The 23,743-nt window shown below is 38.0% G+C and overlaps 4 protein-coding genes across 12 annotated transcripts in view; 2 read left to right on the top strand and 2 right to left on the bottom strand.

Moving 5' to 3' along the window:
• Nucleotides 1-315: 315 nt before the first annotated feature.
• Nucleotides 316-3,005, top strand: LOC131667355 (uncharacterized). Of its 2 annotated transcripts, none has more exons than XM_058940713.1 (5): nt 316-526; nt 741-866; nt 935-1,950; nt 2,032-2,203; nt 2,282-3,004. In XM_058940713.1, the coding sequence occupies exons 1-5, from the start codon at nt 380-382 to the stop codon at nt 2,393-2,395; spliced, it is 1,575 nt and encodes a 524-aa protein (XP_058796696.1). In that variant the 5' UTR covers nt 316-379; the 3' UTR covers nt 2,396-3,004. The 2 variants fall into 2 exon arrangements, with proteins under 2 accessions (XP_058796696.1, XP_058796697.1); XM_058940714.1 differs by having other exon boundaries at nt 436-569; nt 2,282-3,005.
• A 107-nt stretch (nt 3,006-3,112) lies between these two features.
• Nucleotides 3,113-8,542, bottom strand: LOC131667356 (inosine-5'-monophosphate dehydrogenase). Of its 2 annotated transcripts, none has more exons than XM_058940716.1 (3): nt 7,908-8,542; nt 5,982-6,325; nt 3,113-5,220 (listed from the first exon to the last, which is right to left on the bottom strand). In XM_058940716.1, the coding sequence occupies exons 2-3, from the start codon at nt 6,297-6,299 to the stop codon at nt 3,976-3,978; spliced, it is 1,563 nt and encodes a 520-aa protein (XP_058796699.1). In that variant the 5' UTR covers nt 6,300-6,325; nt 7,908-8,542; the 3' UTR covers nt 3,113-3,975. The 2 variants fall into 2 exon arrangements, with proteins under 2 accessions (XP_058796699.1, XP_058796698.1); XM_058940715.1 differs by lacking the exon at nt 7,908-8,542 and adding an exon at nt 6,449-6,599 and having other exon boundaries at nt 3,114-5,220.
• Nucleotides 7,731-23,743, top strand: part of LOC131667354 (Bardet-Biedl syndrome 4 protein) — a 73,881-nt gene continuing 57,868 nt past the window's right edge. For 5 of the 7 annotated variants that reach the window (XM_058940709.1, XM_058940706.1, XM_058940708.1 and 2 more), the window contains exons 1-7: nt 7,731-7,941; nt 20,837-20,982; nt 21,055-21,167; nt 21,594-21,694; nt 21,799-21,961; nt 23,213-23,366; nt 23,446-23,568. In XM_058940709.1, the coding sequence (XP_058796692.1) occupies nt 7,737-7,941; nt 20,837-20,982; nt 21,055-21,167; nt 21,594-21,694; nt 21,799-21,961; nt 23,213-23,366; nt 23,446-23,568 (1,005 nt within the window). In that variant the 5' untranslated portion in view covers nt 7,731-7,736. Of the gene's footprint in view, nt 7,942-16,754; nt 16,799-16,875; nt 16,963-17,068; nt 17,140-17,440; nt 17,558-17,631; nt 17,759-20,836; nt 20,983-21,054; nt 21,168-21,593; nt 21,695-21,798; nt 21,962-23,212; nt 23,367-23,445; nt 23,569-23,743 lie in introns of those variants that run through there. The other 2 variants (XM_058940712.1, XM_058940711.1) reach the window with 2 other exon arrangements.
• LOC131667357 (solute carrier family 35 member F5) lies at nt 13,009-17,118 on the bottom strand. The gene is made up of 7 exons (XM_058940717.1): nt 16,978-17,118; nt 16,426-16,833; nt 16,032-16,352; nt 15,774-15,956; nt 15,376-15,692; nt 15,063-15,308; nt 13,009-14,968 (listed from the first exon to the last, which is right to left on the bottom strand). Exons 2-7 carry the CDS (start codon nt 16,723-16,725, stop codon nt 14,899-14,901), a joined length of 1,437 nt encoding a protein of 478 aa, XP_058796700.1. The 5' UTR covers nt 16,726-16,833; nt 16,978-17,118; the 3' UTR covers nt 13,009-14,898.

The raw sequence follows: 23,743 nt of genomic DNA, 5'->3' as shown, positions 1-23,743 counted from the left end.
CGTTCAAGATGGTTAGTGGTACTGAAACTTACCGCCATTTTTTAAATTGCTGCAAATGTTTCGAACACTCTGAATTTTGAAAATATTTATTAATTGATAGTAATGAAGAGAACAAAATAAATCGAAGGTTCAAATCATTATTTTAAAAAATTTATTTAGTCAGGAGATTTTTTATTTCCTCCCACCGTCATACTTACCATTTGCATTTTGCCATTTTGCACGTCAATGTAAACGAAGCCTATGGCCAGCATATTGCTGGCTGCGTCTCCGTCGCTCTTCGTTGAAAAATTTGGTCGAGTGTAGAAAGTAGTCTCTGATGCGTACAATGTGTGATATATATATATATATATATAGTAGTTAAAAGTAGCCTTCTGTCAACATGGCTGGAGATAAAATTTGTTGTGCCAGTTACGTTGAAAATGGTGAAAACATGACGGATAACGAGGAATCCAAAGTTAATTCTGATCTAGAGGAAGAAGCCAAGGATAACCCCGAGATTGTTATGTGTCCGGAGTTCGAATTCTCCGTAAGTGCAAATGCTTTTGCGATTGAATTACGATCTACTCGCTGTAAGTAGTTTGTTTGCTTCTCTTAAAAACCATATCTATTTCGTTTGCAATAAGTCGACTACTGATTGTTGAATGTATCTTTAGAGTCGCTATTTTAATAAGCATCTGTGTGAGTAATTGTCATTCGCGTCGGTTGTTATAAAGACAAGTAATTAGCGTGTTAATTTATAGACACATGCCTGCTATATTTGTAATGGATTTTATGGACCATGCTTTGGAGAACCAGTCTGTGCAACCTGTCATGCGTTTTTGTTTCCTGATGATATAGGTTTACTGCAAGCACCGCTATTCAGTGAGGTATATTTCATAAATGTGAGAAGATACTTTTATTTAAAATTCATCACAATTGTACTTTGTTTATACAGAAAACTGATGATGATGATTCAGGAAATGATGAACCAGTTGATTTGTATTATAATGATAGGAGAGCCAGTCGTGCAGATAGAAATTCTTCACAAGATTCCACACCAATAGTATCCAGTCCTTCAGATTCTCCAGATCGGAACAGGCCATTATTTTTTCCAAATTATAATCACATAGGAGATATCAATCGTGATGAAGGAGCTCATTTTGATCCAAATCATGAAAATCCACAAAGAAATGTCATTGACCCACGCCAATTACAATTGGACTTAGGGAATCTTCAAATTAATCAAGATGCAGATGATAACCAGCAGAACGATGTTCTTGAGGAAGATTTTCAAAGTCCTGAAGAAGATTCTGTAGCTAATGAAGATCCTGAACCAGAAAATCATCAGTATGCAGGTGCAATGTATCAACCAGTACAAAATTATGACATGTTCCTAGAAAGAGGGGAACCATCAAGACCATGGAATCTATCAAAAAGATTTGATTTGTTGACCAATTATAGAAATAATGAGCACAAACCTATTAATGAATTAGGTCTTGTTGACAGGTTACCACCAGAAGTTTTATTAGCAGTATTTTCTCACTTAGATGATGTAAGCCTATGGTGTGCAGCTAATGTATGTAGAAGATGGTACAATTTAGTTATCAATCACACAACTCCAGAATTGTGGCAAGCACATTGCAAATTAAGGTGGCCATTGTATGAACCAATTAGTGATACTGTAAGAGATTGGTATAAAATCTATGATAAACTTGCATCATCTGTCCCTTGTAAAACATGTCTATTTCAAACTTCATTGCACTACTTAAGGCCTCCAAGGATAGAAGAAAATTCTTGGAGACGAAATAGATTGAGGATAGAGTTGAAAGGTTTAAGATGTGATCCACCTGAAGGTATTGCTGCAACACCTTTAGATCAGATGTGTTGTCATTGGCAAGCCACTATTACAGGCCCATCTGGCAGTCCATACGAAGGAGGAATATTTTATTTATACCTGCAAGTACCTTACAGGTACAACATTTTTTTGCGAATTTTCATTTTTTTAAACAACACTGTAAAAATACATTAATTGAATCATCTTTGTTTTTGTAGTTATCCAATGCGACCTCCAGTAGTCAGATTTTTAACAAAGATACTACATCCGAATGTATCTAGACATGGAGATGTTGGAATCGACTCTATACACCACAATTGGTCACTAGCATTAACAATCTCAAAAGTTTTAATTAGCGTTCAAAGTCTGTTAACTGACCCATATTGCCAGGTATATGAACTTTACAAAAACTGTTTATTCAAAATGATCTACAAATGAGGCATAAAATTTCAATGTTATTATTTGCAGGTTTGTATGGAATCAGAGTTAGGTGATATGTATATGAATGACAGGACGAGGTTCGAAGAGATAGCACGAGCGTGGACTTTGAAATATGCTATGCATAATCTTATTGAGACATAGCTTTAAATTGATAAAAGTTATTCGAAAAATGTGATGCGTACGAAAGGTTCCTAGCGAATAGTGCTAATCGTACAGCTTGTTAAAGTGAGTTGGTTACTAATCAGAGAGAATATTTTGAAGCGAAATTTGATTTAAAAAATAATGCTATATATCTGACATGATAAAAGATGTAGAGTAATATATATTGTCTACAAATAATTTTTTTAGCTACAAAAAGAGAGACAAGCAATTCATATTTTCCCATCTATAGTATGTACGTAGAAAAGGTATGAATGTTTTGAGATAATAAATACATCATATCGTTATCCGAGTTTATTAAGCGTAAAGAAACACCGTGAAGTTTATATCTACTTCAAATTCATACACCATAGATATTTCATATACCTTCATGTTCATTGTTTTTTAGGCATATCAATCGCCTATTTATGTTTTATTTTCATTTGATTTTGACCGTAGTTTCTATTTATATGTAAATAGATGCTCTCAGATGAATTGTTATTACAAAAGAAGAAATTGTCTTTTATATTTCAGAAAACTATTTTATATGTAAATTTTAATTCTTTCATCTTCTCCGAGATTTCCTTGTATTTTCTTAAAAGTATTTTATAAAAAATATTAAATGAAATAAACTAACACTGGTAATAAATTTTATTTTAATTTAAGATGTATTTTATTTTACACATATATTTATACATAATTTGACACATTGTTATCTGTATAAAATTATTTTTTTATATCTATTGGAAAACCTAATTATTCATTGACTTGTACATTTACATGAAGCTATGTAAAACTAGTTGACTTCACATATACAATAAATATTTTTTCAATTTGTAACACATCAGTATTTTATACAAGAAATATAAAATCGTTAAGTGACAAGTAATACATTCACCTAAAATGCTCACGTAAAAATGCATATCAAACCATAACATGATTATATATTAATATGCAATATTGGTCAAAGAAATCTTGAAGAATATAAAATATTCAAAGACTATACTGTTCCCATAATTCATGTTGTCTTTTACTCATTAAGAGTAAAATTAGTCATCTGTACATTTAAAAAAAAATGTGTATTTATGTACATAAATATACCTGATTTGAGTTTCAATAAAAAAAATAAACATAATAGACAATTACGGGATATTCATATCATTTCATAACAATGTTAAAGTTCACCAATGTTGTTGATTATCATTTCGTCGTAAAACCACAGTAAATTATTAACATAAGTACACATTATATATACAAAATCTAACTTTTCCATTGAAATTATTAAAAAAGAAAAAGTACAATTTACAAAAACCTACGATGGAAGAGTCGAGAGACATCTTTCATTTTTTGAAAACATTGATTTATAGTAAAACATTGAAGCTATGAAACTATATCCCAGGTACGTAGTATAATCATGTATTAACGCTGTTACGTTACAACATTACTGCACGTTAGTGTCCAGAACGTGAATCATTATTTTTTTTCCTTTGCATAAGTTTTTGTCGCGGGCGTTCTGATACAATACATTTATTAATTTAGCGGAGCTGATTATCCATTTAGGAATCACGTCGTCTTCTTGACTGTTAGAAAAGCCTCTTTTCATAAGAGAATAGACCGTGAACGCCACCTTCCTGTTGCGCCGAATGTGTCCTCCTTTCGAATCGCAGCTCGCCGTTATAGGTCATTTCTTTTAATTCAGTAATGGATTTGGCTCCAATGTCTTGACATCCATGCTTGATACCACATTGCAAGTATGGCAAGAATTTCAAAATGGTACCCTTGTCGACTATAGAGCCACTCACACCTTGGGCTACTTTGAGTTTGTCCATCTCATTATGAAAATAACGATCCATAGCCGAACCGTTGGCATCTTTACGGTCCATCGCTTCGATGGATCCCATACCACGGTACTTTTTCAATCTAACACCATCACTGAAGAAGTATTCACCAGGTGCCTCAGAAGTACCAGCCAACAGAGAGCCCATCATCACAGCACTGGCTCCTATACAAAGACCTTTGGTAATGTGACCGATTGATTGGATTCCACCATCAGCAATAACAGGAACTCCAAATCGTCTTGCATATTCTCCTACTTTGTACACAGCTGTAGCTTGTGGTCTGCCAACAGCCATCACCTCCTGAGTAATGCAAATGGAACCTGAACCCATGCCAACTCTCAAGCCATCTGCTCCTGCTTCGATGAGATTCTTGGCCTGGCGAGTAGTTACAACGTTGCCTGCAATGACTTGAAGATCTGGGTAAGTGGATTTAATGAACTTGATCATATCAATCTGGTACTTTGAATTTCCTTGTGATGAATCCAAAACAACCACATCAACTCCAGCATTGACCAACTGCTGCAGTCTGAGTTTGTCACTGAGACGAGTCCCGATGGCTGCACCAACCAGAAGCTGCTTGTTCTCATCCTTACTGGCATTCGGATAGCTACGATTCTTCTTCAAGTCAGTTCTAGCCATCAAAGCTAACAATTCTCCCTTCTCATTCACAATTGGTAATTTTCCCTTCTTAGATTTCTCTAATATAGTATTAGCTTCTGGCAAGGTGACATTAGATTGGGCAGTAACTAGATCTCCTAGTTTTGTCATGATCACTTCCAGTTTGGCACTCTTCTGATCCAGTGAATCTTCCAAGAAGTCAATGTCTCTCGAGGTAACAATACCAACTAGCTTGCCACCAAGCTTGCCATTTTCTGTGATGGGAACTCCACTGAATCCATGCTGATTTTTAACTAATAGAACATCTGCTACGGTGTGGTTAGGTGACAAGACAACGGGGTCTCTTATGAAGCCATGCTTATACTTTTTGACCTAAAAACAAAAGCATAAAAAAAGATGTATTATAAAGCTCTAATAATTAAGATAATTGTATGTAAAATAATAATTTGTAATCAACTTAAAATTTTTTTCAAAATCTACATTTTTACTTGATTCTTTTCCATTTGAATAATTATTTTCCTGATTCAAAATAACATATTGATATTTGAATCCCTTAGTGTGTTAAGAAATAAATTTGTGGCAAATCAATAAAAGGTTTGAGTTAATGGTATTAAATTTTAGTTATGAAATGGTATTGAAATAGAATGTTGTAATCTAATTACATTGACATGATAGCTTTATGTAAGTTATTTTACATAATAATAAACTAAAAATGTGTATCAGTAAATGCCCATTGGCATATATGAAAAGAAACTGTTTCACAATTCATGTGCAATAATTTGCAAATTATGTCAAGTAAACAATAACAATCCTCAGAGTATTTATTGTTTCTATTAATTAAGTACACGAAAATAGTTTTTATCAATTTATCTTAAGTCACACTCAAAGTATTAATTAATGCAAAGTAACATATTAATTGTTGTTCACGTGCGTCGTCATTTCAGGGTAAATTTTGAGAAAATTTCGTGTCCACGCGTACACGTGAGTATCTTAAAATTCCAAAAATGAGCGCGACATACGCGTGCCAAATATAAAAATAAAAGTACAACATACGCGCCAAAATAACCATGTTTTTTGATCAATAGCTCGCAATTTGAAAATATAATAAGCAAACAATTCAATTGGATTTTTACCTTATGAACCTCGTTAGCTTGATATTCAGGCGTGCAATTGTGATGGATGATACCAATGCCACCGCAAAGAGCCATAGCAATCGCCATGTCAGACTCGGTGACGGTGTCCATCGGCGACGAAACAAGAGGTGCTTTGAGGGTAATTTTTTTAGTGAGCGGTGAGTGCAGATCAACTTCGTCGGCGGTAAAGTCGATGTATCCTGGTAGAATTATGAAGTCGTTATAGGTAAGCCCATCGCCGTTGGAGAAGAGTTGAGCTGCGGTCAGTCCATCATCGTCCCCAGCGTGGTGATTGTCGTTTACATAGTTGTTTGCCATTTTCGTATCTCCCTATTTATCCCACGCTGTGACAAATTTAATTCGCTAGTTAAGCAAAGTAATTTGACAAAGAGAGAGAGAGAGAGAGCGCGAGAGAGAGAGAGGAAGAGAGAGAGCAAGAGAGCGATACAAAAAATCAATGGACTGACTGCGTATGTGTGTATCGAGAGCGGCAACACGTGGTTCAGTCTTGCGCGGCAACCAACCGGACTGATCTAAAAGTGCGTTACAGAGGCGCTTCGCCGACGAAATGAGCGATCGCAGTGTATGTAGCCCGCCTTTCTTTCAGCGTCGACGTGCGCCGTGGGCGCGCGCTCACCGAATTGCTATTGTGCCGACCCCCCGCCTTGACTGACTCGCACGCCATCTTTTGTACATTATGTTTTGAAATTTATACCCGTAAAGTTTGAAAAAATTGCTTTTCAATGAGGAATAGAATAGCAATTAGAATGAAAAACTAGAAATTAATGTAATTGCAAAAGGCAATTGCATTTAATTAAAGTATTAAATGAGTGGTTTTGAGCTCGACTAAAAAAGCATTCCGAATGAGTAAAAACCTTTATAACACGCGTATAACGTATTTTATAACTTAGTTTTGAGCCAGAGGTTTAATTAATAGTCGTTCTTAGATATAAGATTTTATTAGAGTTATGAAATGTTTGAGAAATATGTAATAAATATTTTTCAGATCCGGGAAATTTCCAACGTTATAAATAAGAGTTTATCTGCATTCACCTTTATGAAATCTCCAGATGAACTATATTCGAATGAAGGTCAGTGACCATATAAATTATTTGCAGGCTCATACAATTGATGATAGTCGACCTCCGAGGCTTGTGACAGCTCGGATAGACAAGTAATGCAATACTCCGAGCTATAGAGCTCAAGCTTTCTGACGCAGAAAAGATCTAATACGAAAAGATAATTGTTTAGTTGTGTTTAGGTACACGTTAAGAAGAGTTTTCTCTTGGATATCGGATGATTGTTCTGACGAAAGTAAACAAAATATAAGTGTACCGATTTGAAAATAAGTATTGCTCACAATTTGATAAACCGTCAATTAACCATATGACAATGATTGCAATTAACAACAAGGGCAGGATGGTCATCAACGAACGCTAAATGTCAGTATAATGCGCGTGACTTGAATCGTGATTTTTTTTGGGGACTTTGATAAACGCTTTCGCGAGAAAACCTTTGGATGCCGTAAGGAAAGTCAACAATAGTCTGGACGCGTATATTCTTATTAAACGTTAGGAATTGCGGAGAAGTCACTAAATGTTGACCCGAAGTGCCACACTGCGACATTTGCGTAAGGGAACGCGTGTGCAGTTGAGGCAAAAGAGAACAGAACTGTCGGAAAGGTCGCCTCTAAGTAGGTTGTCGCGCACGAATCACATGATGCAGTGCAACGAAGATAATCGCGTCCGTCAACTGATGACATTGAAGCGCTCAATTGATAGAAAAACGAACGAAAGGCGCACATGGAACGTCCATTGCTCGGGGAGAGGCGCGACAAAACAGTATCGTGTCGTAGAGAATGAGCGTCGAGCAATGAAATTTCAAGCACTCGCGTGGAAAACATGCCGACAGTGTAGTAGTACTCACTGGATCGAAGAAGCCCAAGTGTCCGGAGTGAAGTGTAAGTGTCGCGTGTAAAGCTTCAATCACCAAACAAGCACGCGTGGTAAACTAACGCGCGTGAAATGCACCAATTGGTATGATCGTTCCGCGGGGGGTGTCGTCGCTTTTATAAGAAAGCTTCGGCTCCACCTATCCCGGCTTTCGCGCGGCTGGAGGGGGCTTCTTCTTAATCCGTGATGATACCGACAACTCAACACCCAACATCCGGCTTTGGCAAGCATACGCCTTGTATTTTATTTTTCTTATCGCACTTTCCTCCTAATTAAAAGACTTTGACATGCAAGACTTCAACGTTGAGACGATATTACCGTTGAATTATCGAAGGGTTGCTTTCTAATAGTCTTTCATTGTTGCAGCATAACAACCCCGAAGTTTAAATAATTTACACTGACTTCCACGCGTGTACAAACGTTATTTCACTAATTAAATTCGTATCCTAGCAGCGTTGTTATTGGCGATTCGTCTATAATAACGCATTGATTAAAACGAGCTGTTACTCGTTGCAATGAAAACTGCTTAGTGTACGCGTACGAGCGGCTTATCGTAAACGTATAAGAAGAACAAAACTCGTGCACTGGAAAGGCAGCCGAGATGTACAGATCATTTCCAAAGCTTTTTCCTGGCGGATTCACGTTACAGGTAAATTTCTTATGTTACAGCGTGCAATTGAATCACACAGGCTGTACGATAGTACACTGCGGCATTAGCTCGAAACATTGTGTTCTTTTTTCACCAGCGAGCCTCTACCGCTGAGATACCTCGCAACAAATTCTTTATTTCTTCCGTTGAGTTTTTTTGTCGAATTCAATACTTTGCTATCATGCAGCATACAAAACATAATGCTTATATTTCATCGCCAATCACATTTCCATGCAATCGAGTTGAAATGTGTTTGCAACTCTCAAAACGAAACGTCACAATTGAGAAACTCGATTGATTACTCAAGACGCAGAAAAACAAATGACATGTGTGATTTCTAATCATAAGCGAAAAAATAGTTCGATCGCGATTACGAAAGGAAATCGAGCTCTCGTACATATAACGATCAAATTCAATGGTACTTTGGACCCTCGCGATACATCTATGTGAAATATATAGAAATTTTTTGCTCGACGACAAAGACCTCACGTGACATTAATTTTTTTTTAAATGTTGAGTTTGAAAGCAATTGGCAGGACACCAGCTGAAAATCTACGATAGTCTTATTTTATTTATAAGAGCGAGGTATACACATAATCGATCAATTTCTCGGTCGGTTGAGCACACGAGCGGCAACAGCAGGCCAAACCTCAGCATTATTCCGGCAGCAGCAGCCTCATCGAGAATTGAACCAACTGATAGCGCAACCACGAGATAACTACGTCAATTATGGACAGTGCCACTGCACTTTCTGCAGGTTCGCTACGCACGTAGAAAAAAAAGAAGGCAGCCAGTCGAGTTGAAAAATCAAAAGAAAAACAAATGCGGTACGAGAAAAAGAGAGAGAGAGAGAGAGAGAGAGAGAGAGAGAGAATTATCATATCGCTAACCGACTGAAAAAACATTTTGGCAATGGCATCGAAGAGGCCACCAAACGCCTCTTGGAACGATGAAATCACATAGTCGAGGATAATCTCCAGATAGCTCAGCTCTTCGACTTCCTCTTCCTCGTAGAAAAAGTAGTCGTAGAATGTCGGCAGAACGAGGATTACGCTGAGCGCCAGGATCACGTAGAGGGGAAGTACTGAGAAGAAGCGAGCACAGGGGCGTTGGCATAATTAACTTTTTTTTTATCTTGTTGCCGAGGGGATCGATATAATTTACGTACGCACGACGTGTCTGTGTGCGATGATACCAGCTGTTTTCAGCTTTGCCAGACTATCGACTTGTTGTTTGTCTCCCAGGGGGGTTGCCGGCGTTGCCACCGTCGAACTTGGCTCACGGTTGACGCGCTCTCTGAAAAATTGTCAAAATTGGCATTGCTTCCGTTTCCATTTGTCTTGCCGTGACTGTGAATCGCGCGGATGAGGCCGCGAATCATCAGAGGCTGCCGAGAATCGTCGACCGGAACGAAAGGCAAAACTCTTACAAACGCGGCTTGTCCTTGGCGAGAGCGACGAACGGCCGCGCGTCGTCGTCGGGTCTCGGCTTCTTCGTTCGTGGAGCACCCATAGCCAGTTGGCAAGCGTAGCGGAATCGCTCCTCGTCGCCGGTGGCCGGTGCTCCCTTCGCGCCGAGATCGCACTCGAGTAACGCGCGCGCTCTCCACGCGAGCCCGTCCCCGGCCCCGTGGCCAGGTCGCTTGTCCAGCAAAGCGCTGAGCGCATCGCTGTAGCGCAACAAGTCGTCGATTTTTGGACGGCGCGTCCCGTCGCGCTTCGTCGACGCGCAGTCCGTCTGCGAGACCGTACGCCGCAAATCCTTCGCGCAGCAGTGCGGAGTCGAGCAGCGACGCCTCTGCGGAGAAGCCATCTGGGGATCCGAGTGCAGGGCGAGTTTGCTTGTCGGCCAGAATTTCCGACAGTGAATGCCTGCGGACAGCCCAAGGATTTCGCACTCGGCAGACTCGGAAGAGCGAGCGCGCGCGGCCGCCGACTGATCGTCCATCGTGAGAGTTGCGAAATGGCTCGGTTCGCGCGCTATTTCGCAACTCGCACTCGTCACATTGCTCAATGAGTTTCGTGACCCGGAGCAAGCGCAGAGGAGAGACGAAGGAGCCGCGACGAGCGAGACAGACCGACCTCCCCGAGTCATCGTGCATGTCTTACAAAAGCAGTAGCGATCGTCGTCGTGCCTTGCCAAACATTTGCCGGCAGTGAACGCGTAGCAGCCGTTTCTCGTAGCAGCGCGTTCATCGTGGAATCGCCCGTCGCAGCTCGTGGTTGTGTCAGTAGTGTCATCCTCGCTCGGCTGGCAGTCGCGCATCTGACCACTCGATAAACGCCACGAACGCCACTGGCCGATTCCGTTTGCCGTCGACCGAGCTTCAGAATCCGTCGTCGTCGTCGTCGTCGTCGTCGTCGTCGTCGTCGCCGTTGTCGCCGTTGTCGCCGTTGTCGCCGTTGTCGTCGTGTCGCACTGCAATTGCTGCGACGGCCTCGATTTTCTCGATACGCGCCGGCGATCCGCAGCTACGTTGCGCAAAAACTCCATTATACAATAATTCCAACGCGATCGATTGAGAAGAATTCTTAATGTTATTTCTCTCCGTGGACAGCCGTGATTACACGAGAGCTTTTTAGAGGATATCTCGCGGGCAAAAAATGTTCTCGGTAAACTTGGCCTAAATCTATCTACTTACGTATAACTGCAGCCGTCAAGGCGACTAGTATATGCACGTAATCGAGTGCTTTTATATGGCTTGTCATCGAGCGCTATATGTATATCGTGACCGTTGACAATAACGCTCAACGCGGATTCATTCGTTTGTTCTTGTAAAAAGCTAGTCTAACTTAATTGTGTGCGAATAAAATCGATTGTAAAGCATTTACTTTCTTGGGTCTTCCGAGTTGACGACCAGCTCTTATTACTCATGACACTTTTTTCATTTTTCGCTGCAATTAGAGAGAAGTGCATGTCAGCCGCGTGACAAATTTTATCGGTATATATTTAGCGAAAAACCGTTCAGTCACGTGTAGAGCTATTTTTTGTCGTACGACTAGATCCCGTTCTGAAGTCGTCGAATATCGCCAGATGGGCATCTTGCTGAAATGATGAATTTTTACAAGCGTTATTTTTCTTAGAGGCTTTAACATTACCTGCGTGATGCAGCGAACGACGTTTTCTGATTTTTCAAAGATAACATCAACACTCTCATTCTTCCCAACAGCTTGAGCATTTTCATCGTCATCATATTTTTTCTCGTCTTCGAATTTCTCGCAAATAGTTTGTACGTTACCGAGGTTACCGAGGCTACCAACCGCTTGCTGAATTTTGTTATCAGCCTCACTTCTCCAATCTATTTGTCCTCTATCGATATAAAAAAACACGATACTATCTAAAATTAGCTAATTTTAATAAGCAACCTACGCATCGTTTCTTGGTGCCTCGTGGGATACATTTTGCTCGTTTTTCGATGTATTATCTGCAATAGCGACGACAGTGCTACGCGAAAAAGAATGCGCTGATTTATCATGTTTTTATTGACGATGTTATATATAAATTTACAGTTCATTTAAAAGAGTGGGGGGGGGGGGAGTGAGACTTGATATTAAGAGGGATGTGTAGAATACCGTTATTTCGCAAACACAGGGATTTTGTAATTACGTACGTTTTGAATCTCGGGTCTGTGGCTGGACGATCGGTTAGACTAGTGCGTTGCGAAGTTGCGGAGATGTTCAAAGGAATGTTACGTCCTTGCCCATCGTTTTTCGGCGTAGCTTTAATGAATCTTTGAAGAAATTAAATAATTATCGAGCACTAAGATTGAAAATCAAATGAACGTACTGCGAATGAGGTGATTGAACCATTTGATTTTTCGGAGCTTTTCTCGTGAATGCCACCACGTACGGAGCTTTCGGATTGTTAAAATTCTCATGTAACTTTCGCTCAGGTATTTTCGGCCACGATGTGTCCTCTGGAATACTTCGCAGTAGATTCTTATAAAGATACAATAGTTAAGTCCATTGAAAAAAATTTACAGGTGATTACCGTAAGGAGCTTGCATATTTTTGCGTTGACGGCCGTTGACACTCAGTTTCATCTGTGTTTCGATCGTTCATTAACGTATTAATGCTGCATCAAATTACACATTACTTGCTGTTTACCTCGCGTAGATGATCTGATTGGCAAACGGCTGTCGTAGTAAGCCATTGCTGACCGGTTACTAACCCATACAATTTTCTAAGTGATAATTATCAATTTTCTCTTCGTTGAAAAAATTACGCGATTGAATAAAATCTTAATCATTAAGAAGTATACTTTGGTCAACTTTGAGTACGAAATTCAAGCGCTACTCCAGAGTACAAAAATAAACATGAAATCGCAATGTTTTATTTTTTCCAAGATGTCTTCATTTGTTATATGCGAGCCAGAATAACATAATGAAGGGCGAATATAAGTTTCAGATATTTAGTTTTGTTATTGTTTTATTAATCATTTATCGACGCTTTTTACGATATTTTTCTTTTATAATGGTTGTACAATATATTTTTATTTAATATGTACATGAAATATACAATACATATAATAATAATACACATAGGAACAGTTAGCTAGGGCTTATGACAAAATCGCTTATCACGTTGAGTAATTATAACAATTTGTCACACTCCGAAAAAACGTTCCGTTATCACATTATCAAGCTAACTTTTGGAATTACAAAAAAATCTCGCCTACGATTTCCATTTATATTATTTCGAAAAAAGAGAATAATCCGAAAACGTTAGTCTCTCGTTATATTACCACAACGTTTTTCAAATTTTCTGCTCTGTGCGTTACATCATGATTTTACCAATTTCTTTTGATTCGAGTTTGCTTTATTACAAAACTACGGCTTACTTTTTCAAATATTGCTTACTTGAAATTTTTCCACAACTAAACGTTAATTGTGCTTTCGATTCTCTTGTTTGTATCTACAAATGGATTTAAGCTAGATTTAGTCAGAAAGTAACTAACATTTTTTTTTTCATTTGACTAGACTAAAACAACATTAAATAAAATTATCATTATATTTTTTTTGGCTACCACTAATACCTTTTCAGCACGCCAAATGTCAGTTGGTCCAATATGCCATGATTATTGTAGATGATTTTTTATTTGAAACTTGTATAGTTTTTAAAAATTATCTTACTGATGCCATTTTTTTTATAACAAGATTTTCTTTAATAAATTTCGAATACTTCATAAAATTATTGGTTTATAGAAGAAATAATGATTATCAAAAGGTTAAACACATAGACGATGAATGTTGAGTTGATTGCTAATATGTCTAATCATAATACGGATTTTGAAATGGGTATATTAGTATCAATTATAAATTCTGAATAATATTGTATGTGAAAAACTTCTAAAGTAAATGAAGATACTTTTACGTAATTATCATATATGCGATATAATATGTTGAAGGTTTTTGCGCTAAACTAATACAAAATTTGTATGAAAGCATAAAATGCACGTTATATAATATAAAAACGCATACGCAGAAAGGTTAAATTCGATTTTTTGTTTATGAACTTCAATAATAATAATAATATAAAACTTTTACTCTCAAATGTATAGCGATTCTGTGATTCTGAAAAAATCGTCACAGAACGATTGATTAAGTTCTTTCATCAGTTCATACTGGTAAGTTAGTTTTACTTCTTGATTTTTTATATATCTCTTTAATAACAGTGAATAGAAATGTTCACGTATAAACAAAGCTACTAAACTCAAATTAAAAATTCAACAGCCTGTACAGTCAGTGTATTATCACATGGGCTTTCTATTATAATTGTTTTACATGATACTTGGTTTAAGGATAAATAGATTTTATTTATTCTATTTTTTCTTTAAGCATCTGAAGAAGCGACTTACGATAGATTTAAATTTTGACAATACTATTTTTGAACTTTAATAATACTTATGAAAGAGAAAAAAAGTACAGTATAATTTACGTCAACACGTTATGCGTGCTTTGTCCTAAAAATAGTAAACGTATTAAATAGTAATGGAATCCTTATTTAATTACAAAAAAATTTTATCTTTATAATAACTTTTGATAAGTTTTATTTAAAAGTAACCTTGCAACTATTCAACTCGAATAAAACTCTCTCGGATCACTTAATATGTTTACGAATATATAACTTAACATTGAAAATATGTACTTTGAGCTAATTTAAGCATGCTTATGGCACTTACTTTTGTTATTACTCAGCATTTCAAAAACAAGCATGTTAATTGTGCTTTTTTCTTTACAACTCAGCGTTAAATATGCGCTTATCCGTTTCAATATTAGAAACTCAAGTATCACGTAACTTCTACATTTATTGTCGAGTTACGCTTCGTGATCTCCGCTATTTATACCAATAAGAGACTCTGTTTGTTCTACCTCTAGGTCGGGTATCCTAACATAAAAAATACACAATAAAAATAAAATGCATATAGAAAATTGAATTTTATTTCCATAGGAAATTTCATTAAAAAATATATATATTTTACCTTAGAGCTCTGCTTCTACGACAAGTCCATTTATATAATTTTTTCATCAAATTTAGAGCAGGATCCCAATTATCAAAGTGTGACAGTAGAGATACTGTTAAAAATGCCAAGATCATAGGAATGGTTCCTAAATAGAAAATACAAGGGTACTCCACTTTTTTTAATAACACATCAATTATCATAGATATTGGCATGGTCAGACTAATTGCCAATGTTGCAATAAGTGACGAAGTTAAGAAACATCCCCTGTAAAGAACATGTTATTTGTAATTTTTTTTAGTATAAATGTATTGAAAGTACTTTAGTTGTGTACCATAGCCATAGAACTTCGCTCAAAACAGTTCCTATCAGCCCATTAATTATTAAAAATGTCCACTGTTGTGGATTGGGCCATTCAAATATTTCCCATTTGCCATAATGCAGTATAAAAAATAAAGGCCACAAAAGCGTCAAATTGAAGAGGCCGACGAAGCCGAAAAACATTGGTATATCCATTTTGTCCTCGTGATCGACCTTTTTTCTCAAGAATACAATGTAAGTAGCATAAAAGAATGCACTGACTAGAGCTAATATTATACCAGTAGGTACACGATTGACTTCTATAGCTAAGTCTGAAAACCCAACTAAGACCTACAAACAAAATACTTTATATTAGATACATTGAATTTTTATTCAACTCTAATGCAATGTTAAAAAGTGTAGATTACATACAAGACCCAAGAAACTTATTGTGACAGCAACTAATTTAGACAATGTAAATTTATCTCCATTATTGCTTGGAAAAAATGCAGCAAGGAATAAAGTAAACAAACTAGATGTAGAAGATAATACAGTAACAATTCCTGCCTCTGTTTGTGACAAAGACATTTGATAAGAATAATTGGCTATAAACCACTATAGGAAAGAAAAAAATTATGAACTAGTTTGAACAATTGCTTTTTATGAAAATCAGTTTTCTTTCTCGCTTACCGGGAAACAAAAAGAAAGTGCAATCTTAGCAACTTTGTGGACAGGAAATTTATTAGCTTGTTTTCTAGCATGTTCGCCTGCTCTAACACTTGCTTGATAACTTAATCTTGCTAGAAGAGCTTCAGTTGCATCACTCTCTGACATATGTCGAACTTCTGCTAATTTACTGAATCTTACTGATCTAATAGACGAATCATCGCTTTCAGTACCAGAAGATCTCTCGCATTGTTCAGAAGTTTTAATTGGTACAAATGTAGGGTCACTCAAACTTGTACTCGCTTCTGAATAAAAATTCTCATCCTCAACATTAGGGTCTATAAACTGCAATAATACAACAATGTATAACATTTACTGTTTTGTATCCACTTAATAACTGGCATATTCAAGAACTCACCATATAAGTTGCTGGCTTATTGCACTGATCTCGCCATGGTGGCCAAAAACACAAACCAAGCAAGTACAGCGTAAACATTGAAGTTTTGATGTAAGTGCTAAAGAATGGTTTGTCGAAAGCTACTTCTTTATAAATATACTTTGTAAGCTCGGAGCTGGAAACCCAAATGATATCGACTAACAGTAAGACAGCAAGTCCCAGGACAAGTCTCTGAGACTTATTCATCATCACTGCAAGTTTATGGGGATCCTCCGCCATCCCTAATTGCCTTGCTTGCCGTAACTCAACAGAGCAAGTCATGTGCCACACGCATACGCTTACTTTCTCGTTTTCTTCACTTTCATTGTTTTAAGCCTGATAATACACAGACTAGGTGAGCCAAGAGCTAATGCTCCAGTTATGAGTCATCTGAAATTGAAGTTTTATTATCATTTTTTTCTGCGTAACAAGATACCATTCGAGCAATGCGGCATTCCAATCAGCACGGTGCATGGCAGCAAAGATGTTAGCAGCGCAATGGCCGTGTAAACAATAAATGTAAAAAAGTCTTACCTAGAAACGTGTTGATAAGTTAAAAGCACTCGACGACATACTGGTGTGGCTCTCTTCTTTTGTAATGGAACAAACGACTGATGTATTACAGTTGAATCGTCATCAGCTCTGACCATTACATTGTCTTTCTCTCGAGTCGTCACGTCTCTCACGGACAGTTAGGTAATGCTCTGTAGTTTCATGAAAAAAAAAAAAAAACAAAAGACCAGTCGCGCTTGGTTTATCTCATTAGGATGTGTAAAGAGAAGTATTGTGTGTTGCGAGTGCCGCCTGTGAATAGACATCTATCCCTCATTGCAACGCAGCCATTGCCGTATGACGCAGGCATGTGTGCGTTAGTTGTGTATTATGATCTGACGTTCCTTACTTCGACGGATCAGCTATAGAGGTCTCGCCTAGTGTTTCGCGACAGAAAGTATTTGATGGAAACTCGGCAAATTTTCAAATATTCTTGAGAGGAAAGCTTTTGTAAGAATTTGTCCATTTTTTTTCAAAGATTCAATAGAAATTTTCGATGGTAACGTTATCTCTGAAGTTGCGATAAATCAATCCGAATACCGAGGGATACTTTAGGTGGCAAGTTGCGTTCGTTAGGGTTCATTGTCATAGTAACAAAAGACGACGACAATAGGTATCAAACCGCGAGCTTTATAGAATCTATTTTTCTGATCGAGGTAAAACTAAAAACGGACTTATATGGATAACACGATGAGTAATGGCAGAGTACATCAGCAAGGACAGTCGGCGATCTTGCAACGTTTTCGGAGCGATAGGAAAAAAGGTGATCAAATGTTTGTAGTCGCTTAACGTGTATTAAATACTCGTTCTCTCTCTCTCTCCCTGCTCTGTGATCTCATCTATCTTGTCACCTAACCTATTGTCAATCAACATATCTCTATTCTTTCCATCTCATGCGAATATTGTATCATTTATTGCTATGTATGCTTCATAATCTCACACTCATTCTCCTTAATTATATTGTTTAACTTATGTTCATCTTAAATCACAATTTATTCGTATAACTTTATCGCTTATTACTGCGCTCTAAATTAATGTATCTGCATTGTATTCTGCTCATAGCCTACGGGGTTATACCCCACGGCTTAATAAAGCTTATTCTATTCTATTCTATTCTCTCTCTCTCTCTCTCTCTCTCTCTCTCTCTCTCTCTCTCTCTCTCTCTCTCTTTCTTTTCATTTTATTTTCGACATTCCGCCTGAATAATACGAATTTCTAAATAAACATTCATTATTCAAAATCATAATGAATTTTATTGTAAAGAATGCCGGATATTCTGAAATACAAGGAATTTATCATAAATAATTTCTTAGCATTTTTAATTTTACAGCCATTGGAAACACTATATAATAGCATTCTTTCGTATTATTTAGGTGTATAATTTGTATTATCTTATAAGCGCTCGACGATCCAATTTCGAAATGCTATCAATTTTAATTATTTGATGCGGTACAGGTGATTTTAAACCTCTGGATACTCACTGCGACATAGTTATTGTTATTAGTGAAGCTTGGAATAGTATTTACTGTGCAATGATGTCTCCTCTTTTAAAATGTTTATTAGAAGTTTTAGAGTGCCTTTTTATTCATAGTACGAGGAGAATACATTTGACTTGGCTATAGCCGCAATACTACTGCACTATTATAACTAATGAGGAACGGAAGTCGTAGAAAAAATTGCACAAAACTATTGTACTTTATTCACAGTGATATGTGGGAGGATGGAAATTTTATTTTATTTTTTTTCTCCATCACATTTTGCTGATATTCCCTGCTGTAATAGAATTTTTGTTATGTGTACGATAGAACACGTACGAGTGATCCAGATGGTTTTCATCAATAGCCACCAAATTAAATAAACAGAAGTTGGTAGATGCGCGCAAAGTTATTTCAAGCCAAAAAATAAATAGGAAATGTCCGAAAAGTAAATTACTTATACGCATATATTCACCGTCAATATTCCTTCGGTTCAAATTAACGCTGTACGAAAATGAATTATTTGCGCGCAACTACTATCAATACGTTTGCAATCATATTTTTTCATAAAACATCGATATCCAGAAACAGTAACATTCTTCAAAAAGCGGTGCATCCTTGCATGTTTGTCCGTTGCTGTGTACGGGCGAGCCGAAGATAAAAGAACAACGCTTTTGCGTAAATTGCGCGCGCCTATACAGTTGATACGAGCAGCGTATCATACGCGAACACCAACGGTTGTCTTTCGATTTGCAATGCACCAATCTCCAGAAAAATCCAAATTACCGTGCAAATGTATACAACGTAACTCATGTCCGATGACAAAGCGAAGCTTTTCTTTTTTATCTGAAGAGTGCTATTCTTGAATTTTCGCCGCACATCTCTGGTACATGCTTAAAAATTAGTCAATTTCATAATATAACTTCAGAAATACAGGTGTATACGCTATTCGCGTATAGTTTTCAGTCCACTCATGTAAAAATAATTACGATCGAAGGTTCTTTCTTAAAGTCAAACTTGATTCCCGCGTTTGTAATAGTACATTACGATACAAGTGCGGGAAAGTAGATTCTAGTCTCGTGTAGCGTTTACGCCCGAATAAAGCGAGGGTGGAATGGTACACGAGACGAGAAACTCTTTCCCGAACATATGCCGTACCGTATTTTTTTATACGACGTGTGGAAGGTGCGATTTTCAACGCACGTTTTTTGCCGAGCGTGCGCGAAAAACGCACTTTCCGCACGGAGTGTCGAAAATGAATTTCTTTTTTTTCGTCACAGTACAGTGTAAATTTGACCTGAAAGACGAGTAATTTAACGCGCATTCTATTTCACCGAACTTGTTTAACGTTAGTTTTAAAAAAAAATCTATTTGAATTTTGCCCTCTTGTCTGTTCAAGCAGAAGTTGCGAAAGATCAAAGCAACGTACATAAAAAAATGTTATAATTGTGATATATCAGAAGGACATTCAACTTTAAATGACGGAATCCATCCCCTAATTACGCACAAAATTCTGCACTGAGCTGAGCTTTTCGATGGCATTTCGCTGGGTTATAGTCGCGAATATCAAAACTTTATGTTCATCTCGAGATATAATAGTGGACGCATGTAGAAATGCGTTAAAGAAACTCAAAAATGGTTAAGTACATGTAAAATTGCAATAAAAATTTGTGTTCAAAAAATTCATATTTTCGAATTAGAATTCTACGTGTATTTGTTGCATATCACGAGCCTGACAATTATAATGTTTTCATAGAAAATACTCTGAAACTAAATGATATTTGATATTTGAATATAGTACTAATATGTATAATAAAAATAAAATATACTTCAAGAAGATATTCAAATGTTTTTGAAAAGACAAGAAATAATTACTTGATTCGTTATTAACTGTACCTTCTGAATGTATCGACGAATGCGAAATGTCTGAAATGAAACCGGACATGTAGTCAATAAACTATTTTTTTATCAAGTTCTTATACTCGATTAAATCATTCAAAGTAAGTTAGTCTGGAGAAACTACTGTACTGTGAAATCCGATGGCATTCGATGGACGTTGTGAAAAAGTTATTCGTTTGACGTGTTTGATTGACGTGCGAATACCGTTGTTGCGCATTCCAAATGGGAAATAGTTGAAAACTTATGTTCTTTGCTAAGCAAACGGTTAGCGAAGGGCGGAAAAAGCTATTGCAACGTTGAATTCAATCGACCAACTTGTCCCTTTGCGCGAGTTACGGAGTTTTTCGACAATTTTTTCCATCTGGCATTCCAATCAACGAGCCGCCAGATTTATTATGTACGATCGATATGAGCAGAAAAATGCATTTTGCAAATTGATTTCATCAGCCGTAATATTTAATTTGCAGCGCCACCGGAAATACCAGCCGTCGAGTCGAGAAACTGGCTGCTTCACAAGCATTACACCAGGCACGAATTTCAGATCTGCAAAACTCTTATCGAACAGGAATTGGAAAAATGGGGTGGTCTTGCCGAATATCCGCACTATTTGAAGGTTCGACCAATAATCCTTGCGTTATTGGCGCTGTTTAACCACTGCTAAGTGCTTTTTTTCTGTTTCGTGCAGGGTTTAATCCTTAGGAGGGAAGGCAAAGTGCAAGACGCCTTGGACTGCTTCCAAAAGGCTTATAACGTGAACCCTTTCAACGTCAGCAATGCTAAGCAGATCGCGAAATCGCTGTAAGTATTGAGTTTAGGTGTAAATACTTGGATAATGAATTACGAATAATTAGCGATACCGTGGACATTACAGTAGTATTATTTAACGAACGACGTCACAATGAACATTAAGTTAGTTGACGCAATATCTTGAATATGTCAGTTTGATTACGTTGATCTAGCTAAACTTTGTCGTTGCTGTACCCGCGGCACAATAACTCTCAAGCGTACGCTTGCAGTATTAAAACAATTCTAATATAATGCTATTTGTTCATATAATACCTCTGTCCTGCAAATCTCTCGAGCGATAAAATGACGTCACGTCCTCATGACACGGACACTTGATATAATTGTCCGAGACAAGCGAGCGTGTAATTAATCTCCTCTAGAAATGAGCTACAGATGCCTGGCGGACTAATTACCTAAGTTTCAAAATCTCATACGCAGCTTCCTTATGGGAGACCACCGACGGGCGATCGAAGTGTATCTGGAGGCCGAGAAGATGATTGCACTGAAGCAACCCGACTGGGAGATCCATTACAACCTCGGTACGATATCGGCATGTGTATATCGGATAACTCGGATCGCTTCGTTCGAAAATGGTCTGTTTCGCTCGAGCGAGAGTGACAAGCGTTGCTTACCTTATGCGCAGGCGAATGCTACGCGCGAACAGATCAGACGGAAGCAGCCAAGGGCCAGTTGTTGCGGGCGATCGAGCTGACGAAAAACGAGAGTCCGTATCTGGCCCTCGTCAAGCTCTACGTCGCCGAGGATCGCATCATGGAGGCTGTAGCCGTTTATCAGGAAGCTCTCAAGTTTGTTATACTTCCTCCGGTTTATTATGCCAACGCTCTGCAAATCTCAGACACGCTCAGTCAAACTTGTTTGAGTTTAATTTTTATACTTTGTGTTTGCGCGCGCTAATAGAATAGCTGCCGGATCTAAATTGCCGGAGTAAACTTTTTTCTAACGCTATCGCTAATTGATTAGATTTGTGCTTGCCTCCAATATTTCATTAGACCGGAGTCGCGTATAGCTTTTGAAAGGAGTTATTTGTCGCGCGAGACCGAGTGGGTTTTTTTTTATTTTGTTTTATGCGCTTCGAACAATATACGTTGTTCTATGCGATTTCGTAACGTTATTCTCATTCAATTACACACATCTTTTGGGCGTGGCCAAACAAGCCTTTACTGTTGCCAGTCGAAGCGAGAGGAAAACTGCAATTCTTTTGAAAAAAAAATCGTCACTTCGCTTACAGAAATTCGCGAAAAAGATCGCGCACATCGAAAAGCCGGCATTCTTCAAGCGCACAATAAGGGAAAATCTTTTTGCGGTTTACACGACATTCGATTTTTCAATGCGGTCACCGCCGCATCAAGATATTTTGTTTGGATTTCTTGTTTCGCAATTTTTATGCCATCGATTTTCATTTCTCGCAATAAAATGCACAATAACATCGAATGACTTACGCTGGTCTTGATTCTTATCGAGAGGCAAGAATTGGGCTGGTTTGCAGAGTAGCATTGTCAATTTGTTTTGGATTTCCTTTTCATTTTGCCTTTCGAATAAGAAAATTGTTTTTCGATACGACCAAGTAAGTGAAAAAGCGCGCGAGTATTTCGCTTTTTTCGGTATTATTTTGCGTTGTCGACGGCAATTATTTGAATGGCAATTTCCTTTCATTCGTTGCATTGTATCAATTTCATTTCGAGCTCAGCCAATATCTCGATGAATTTTGCAATATCGTTTCATAACTCAATTCCCTTACAATATAGATAGCGACGCGCTGTCTGGCTATTTCATAAGTAATAAATCACGTTACAGCGATGCCTTAGTGTGCAAAGGCAGCACGATGCAGCCCGGGGCAAAAGTTGCGCGATGCGAAACTCGCGAAAACTTTGTGGGCGTCGTTACTTACACTTTACCTAAAATTTTTTGCCTCGTTTGCGTGCGATCCCCCCAGTAAAGTTTGGCAGTGCAGCTGAGAAACAGAGAGAAAGAGAGTCGAAAAAATACTATCCCTAAAAAGCAGACGAGAGAAGAAAGCTTTAAATGGCTTGTCGCAGAGCGTCACCCGAGAGCATCGAGATGACGACGGACTTGGGACAGCTGTACCTCGGATTAGGGGATCCAAAGCGCGCTTTCCAGCAATTTGGCACGGCTCTCGCTCAGTCGCCCAATTACGCTCGTGCCATTCTACCGATGGCTTACGTCATGCAGGTATGTATACGTAGAGTAGCATTCTCGACTGGCCACTCGGCGTAGAATCCTAATTTGTCGTCTTTCTCTCGCTGCCAAGACGGAAGGTGAGTACGATGTGGCATTCGCCAAGTACAAAGTGGCCGCGCAATCCATGCCGGAGTCTTGGCACTTGTGGAACAACGTCGGCATGTGCCTCTACGGCAAGCAAAAATTCGTGTCCGTAAGTCCCCAGCTACCTACTAATTCAATAGCAAATAGATCTGTTATTGCGACTGTTGACGCCGATGGCGAGGAAACTAAGAGTTGGCAGCGGGGTACAAATAATCCGCTGATTAGATGATATAATAGCAATTCGTTGGCGTACTTTAAGAGGCGTGATCCTCTTGCTTTCATCG

The sequence above is a fragment of the Phymastichus coffea genome, unplaced genomic scaffold (genome assembly GCF_024137745.1).
Source record: "Phymastichus coffea isolate CEN01 unplaced genomic scaffold, Cenicafe_Pcof_1.1 PCOF00065, whole genome shotgun sequence".
In the NCBI taxonomy this organism is placed as follows: domain Eukaryota; kingdom Metazoa; phylum Arthropoda; class Insecta; order Hymenoptera; family Eulophidae; genus Phymastichus; species Phymastichus coffea.
Note: the sequence above shows the minus strand (reverse complement) of the source record. Positions and strands in the feature narration are given on the sequence as shown.

Coding starts and splice junctions, on each gene's coding strand:
- LOC131667357 (XM_058940717.1), bottom strand. CDS start 16,725: ATGACTTGCTCTGTTGAGTTACGGCAAGCAAGGCAATTAGGGATGGCG. Junction 15,957..16,031: donor CACTTTCTTTTTGTTTCCCG/GTAAGCGAGAAA, acceptor TCTTTCCTATAG/TGGTTTATAGCCAATTATTC. Junction 14,969..15,062: donor CGTAGAAGCAGAGCTCTAAG/GTAAAATATATA, acceptor TTTTTATGTTAG/GATACCCGACCTAGAGGTAG.
- LOC131667355 (XM_058940713.1), top strand. CDS start 380: ATGGCTGGAGATAAAATTTGTTGTGCCAGTTACGTTGAAAATGGTGAA. Junction 527..740: donor GTCCGGAGTTCGAATTCTCC/GTAAGTGCAAAT, acceptor GTTAATTTATAG/ACACATGCCTGCTATATTTG. Junction 1,951..2,031: donor TACCTGCAAGTACCTTACAG/GTACAACATTTT, acceptor TTGTTTTTGTAG/TTATCCAATGCGACCTCCAG.
- LOC131667356 (XM_058940716.1), bottom strand. CDS start 6,299: ATGGCAAACAACTATGTAAACGACAATCACCACGCTGGGGACGATGAT. Junction 5,221..5,981: donor AAGCTAACGAGGTTCATAAG/GTAAAAATCCAA, acceptor TTTTGTTTTTAG/GTCAAAAAGTATAAGCATGG.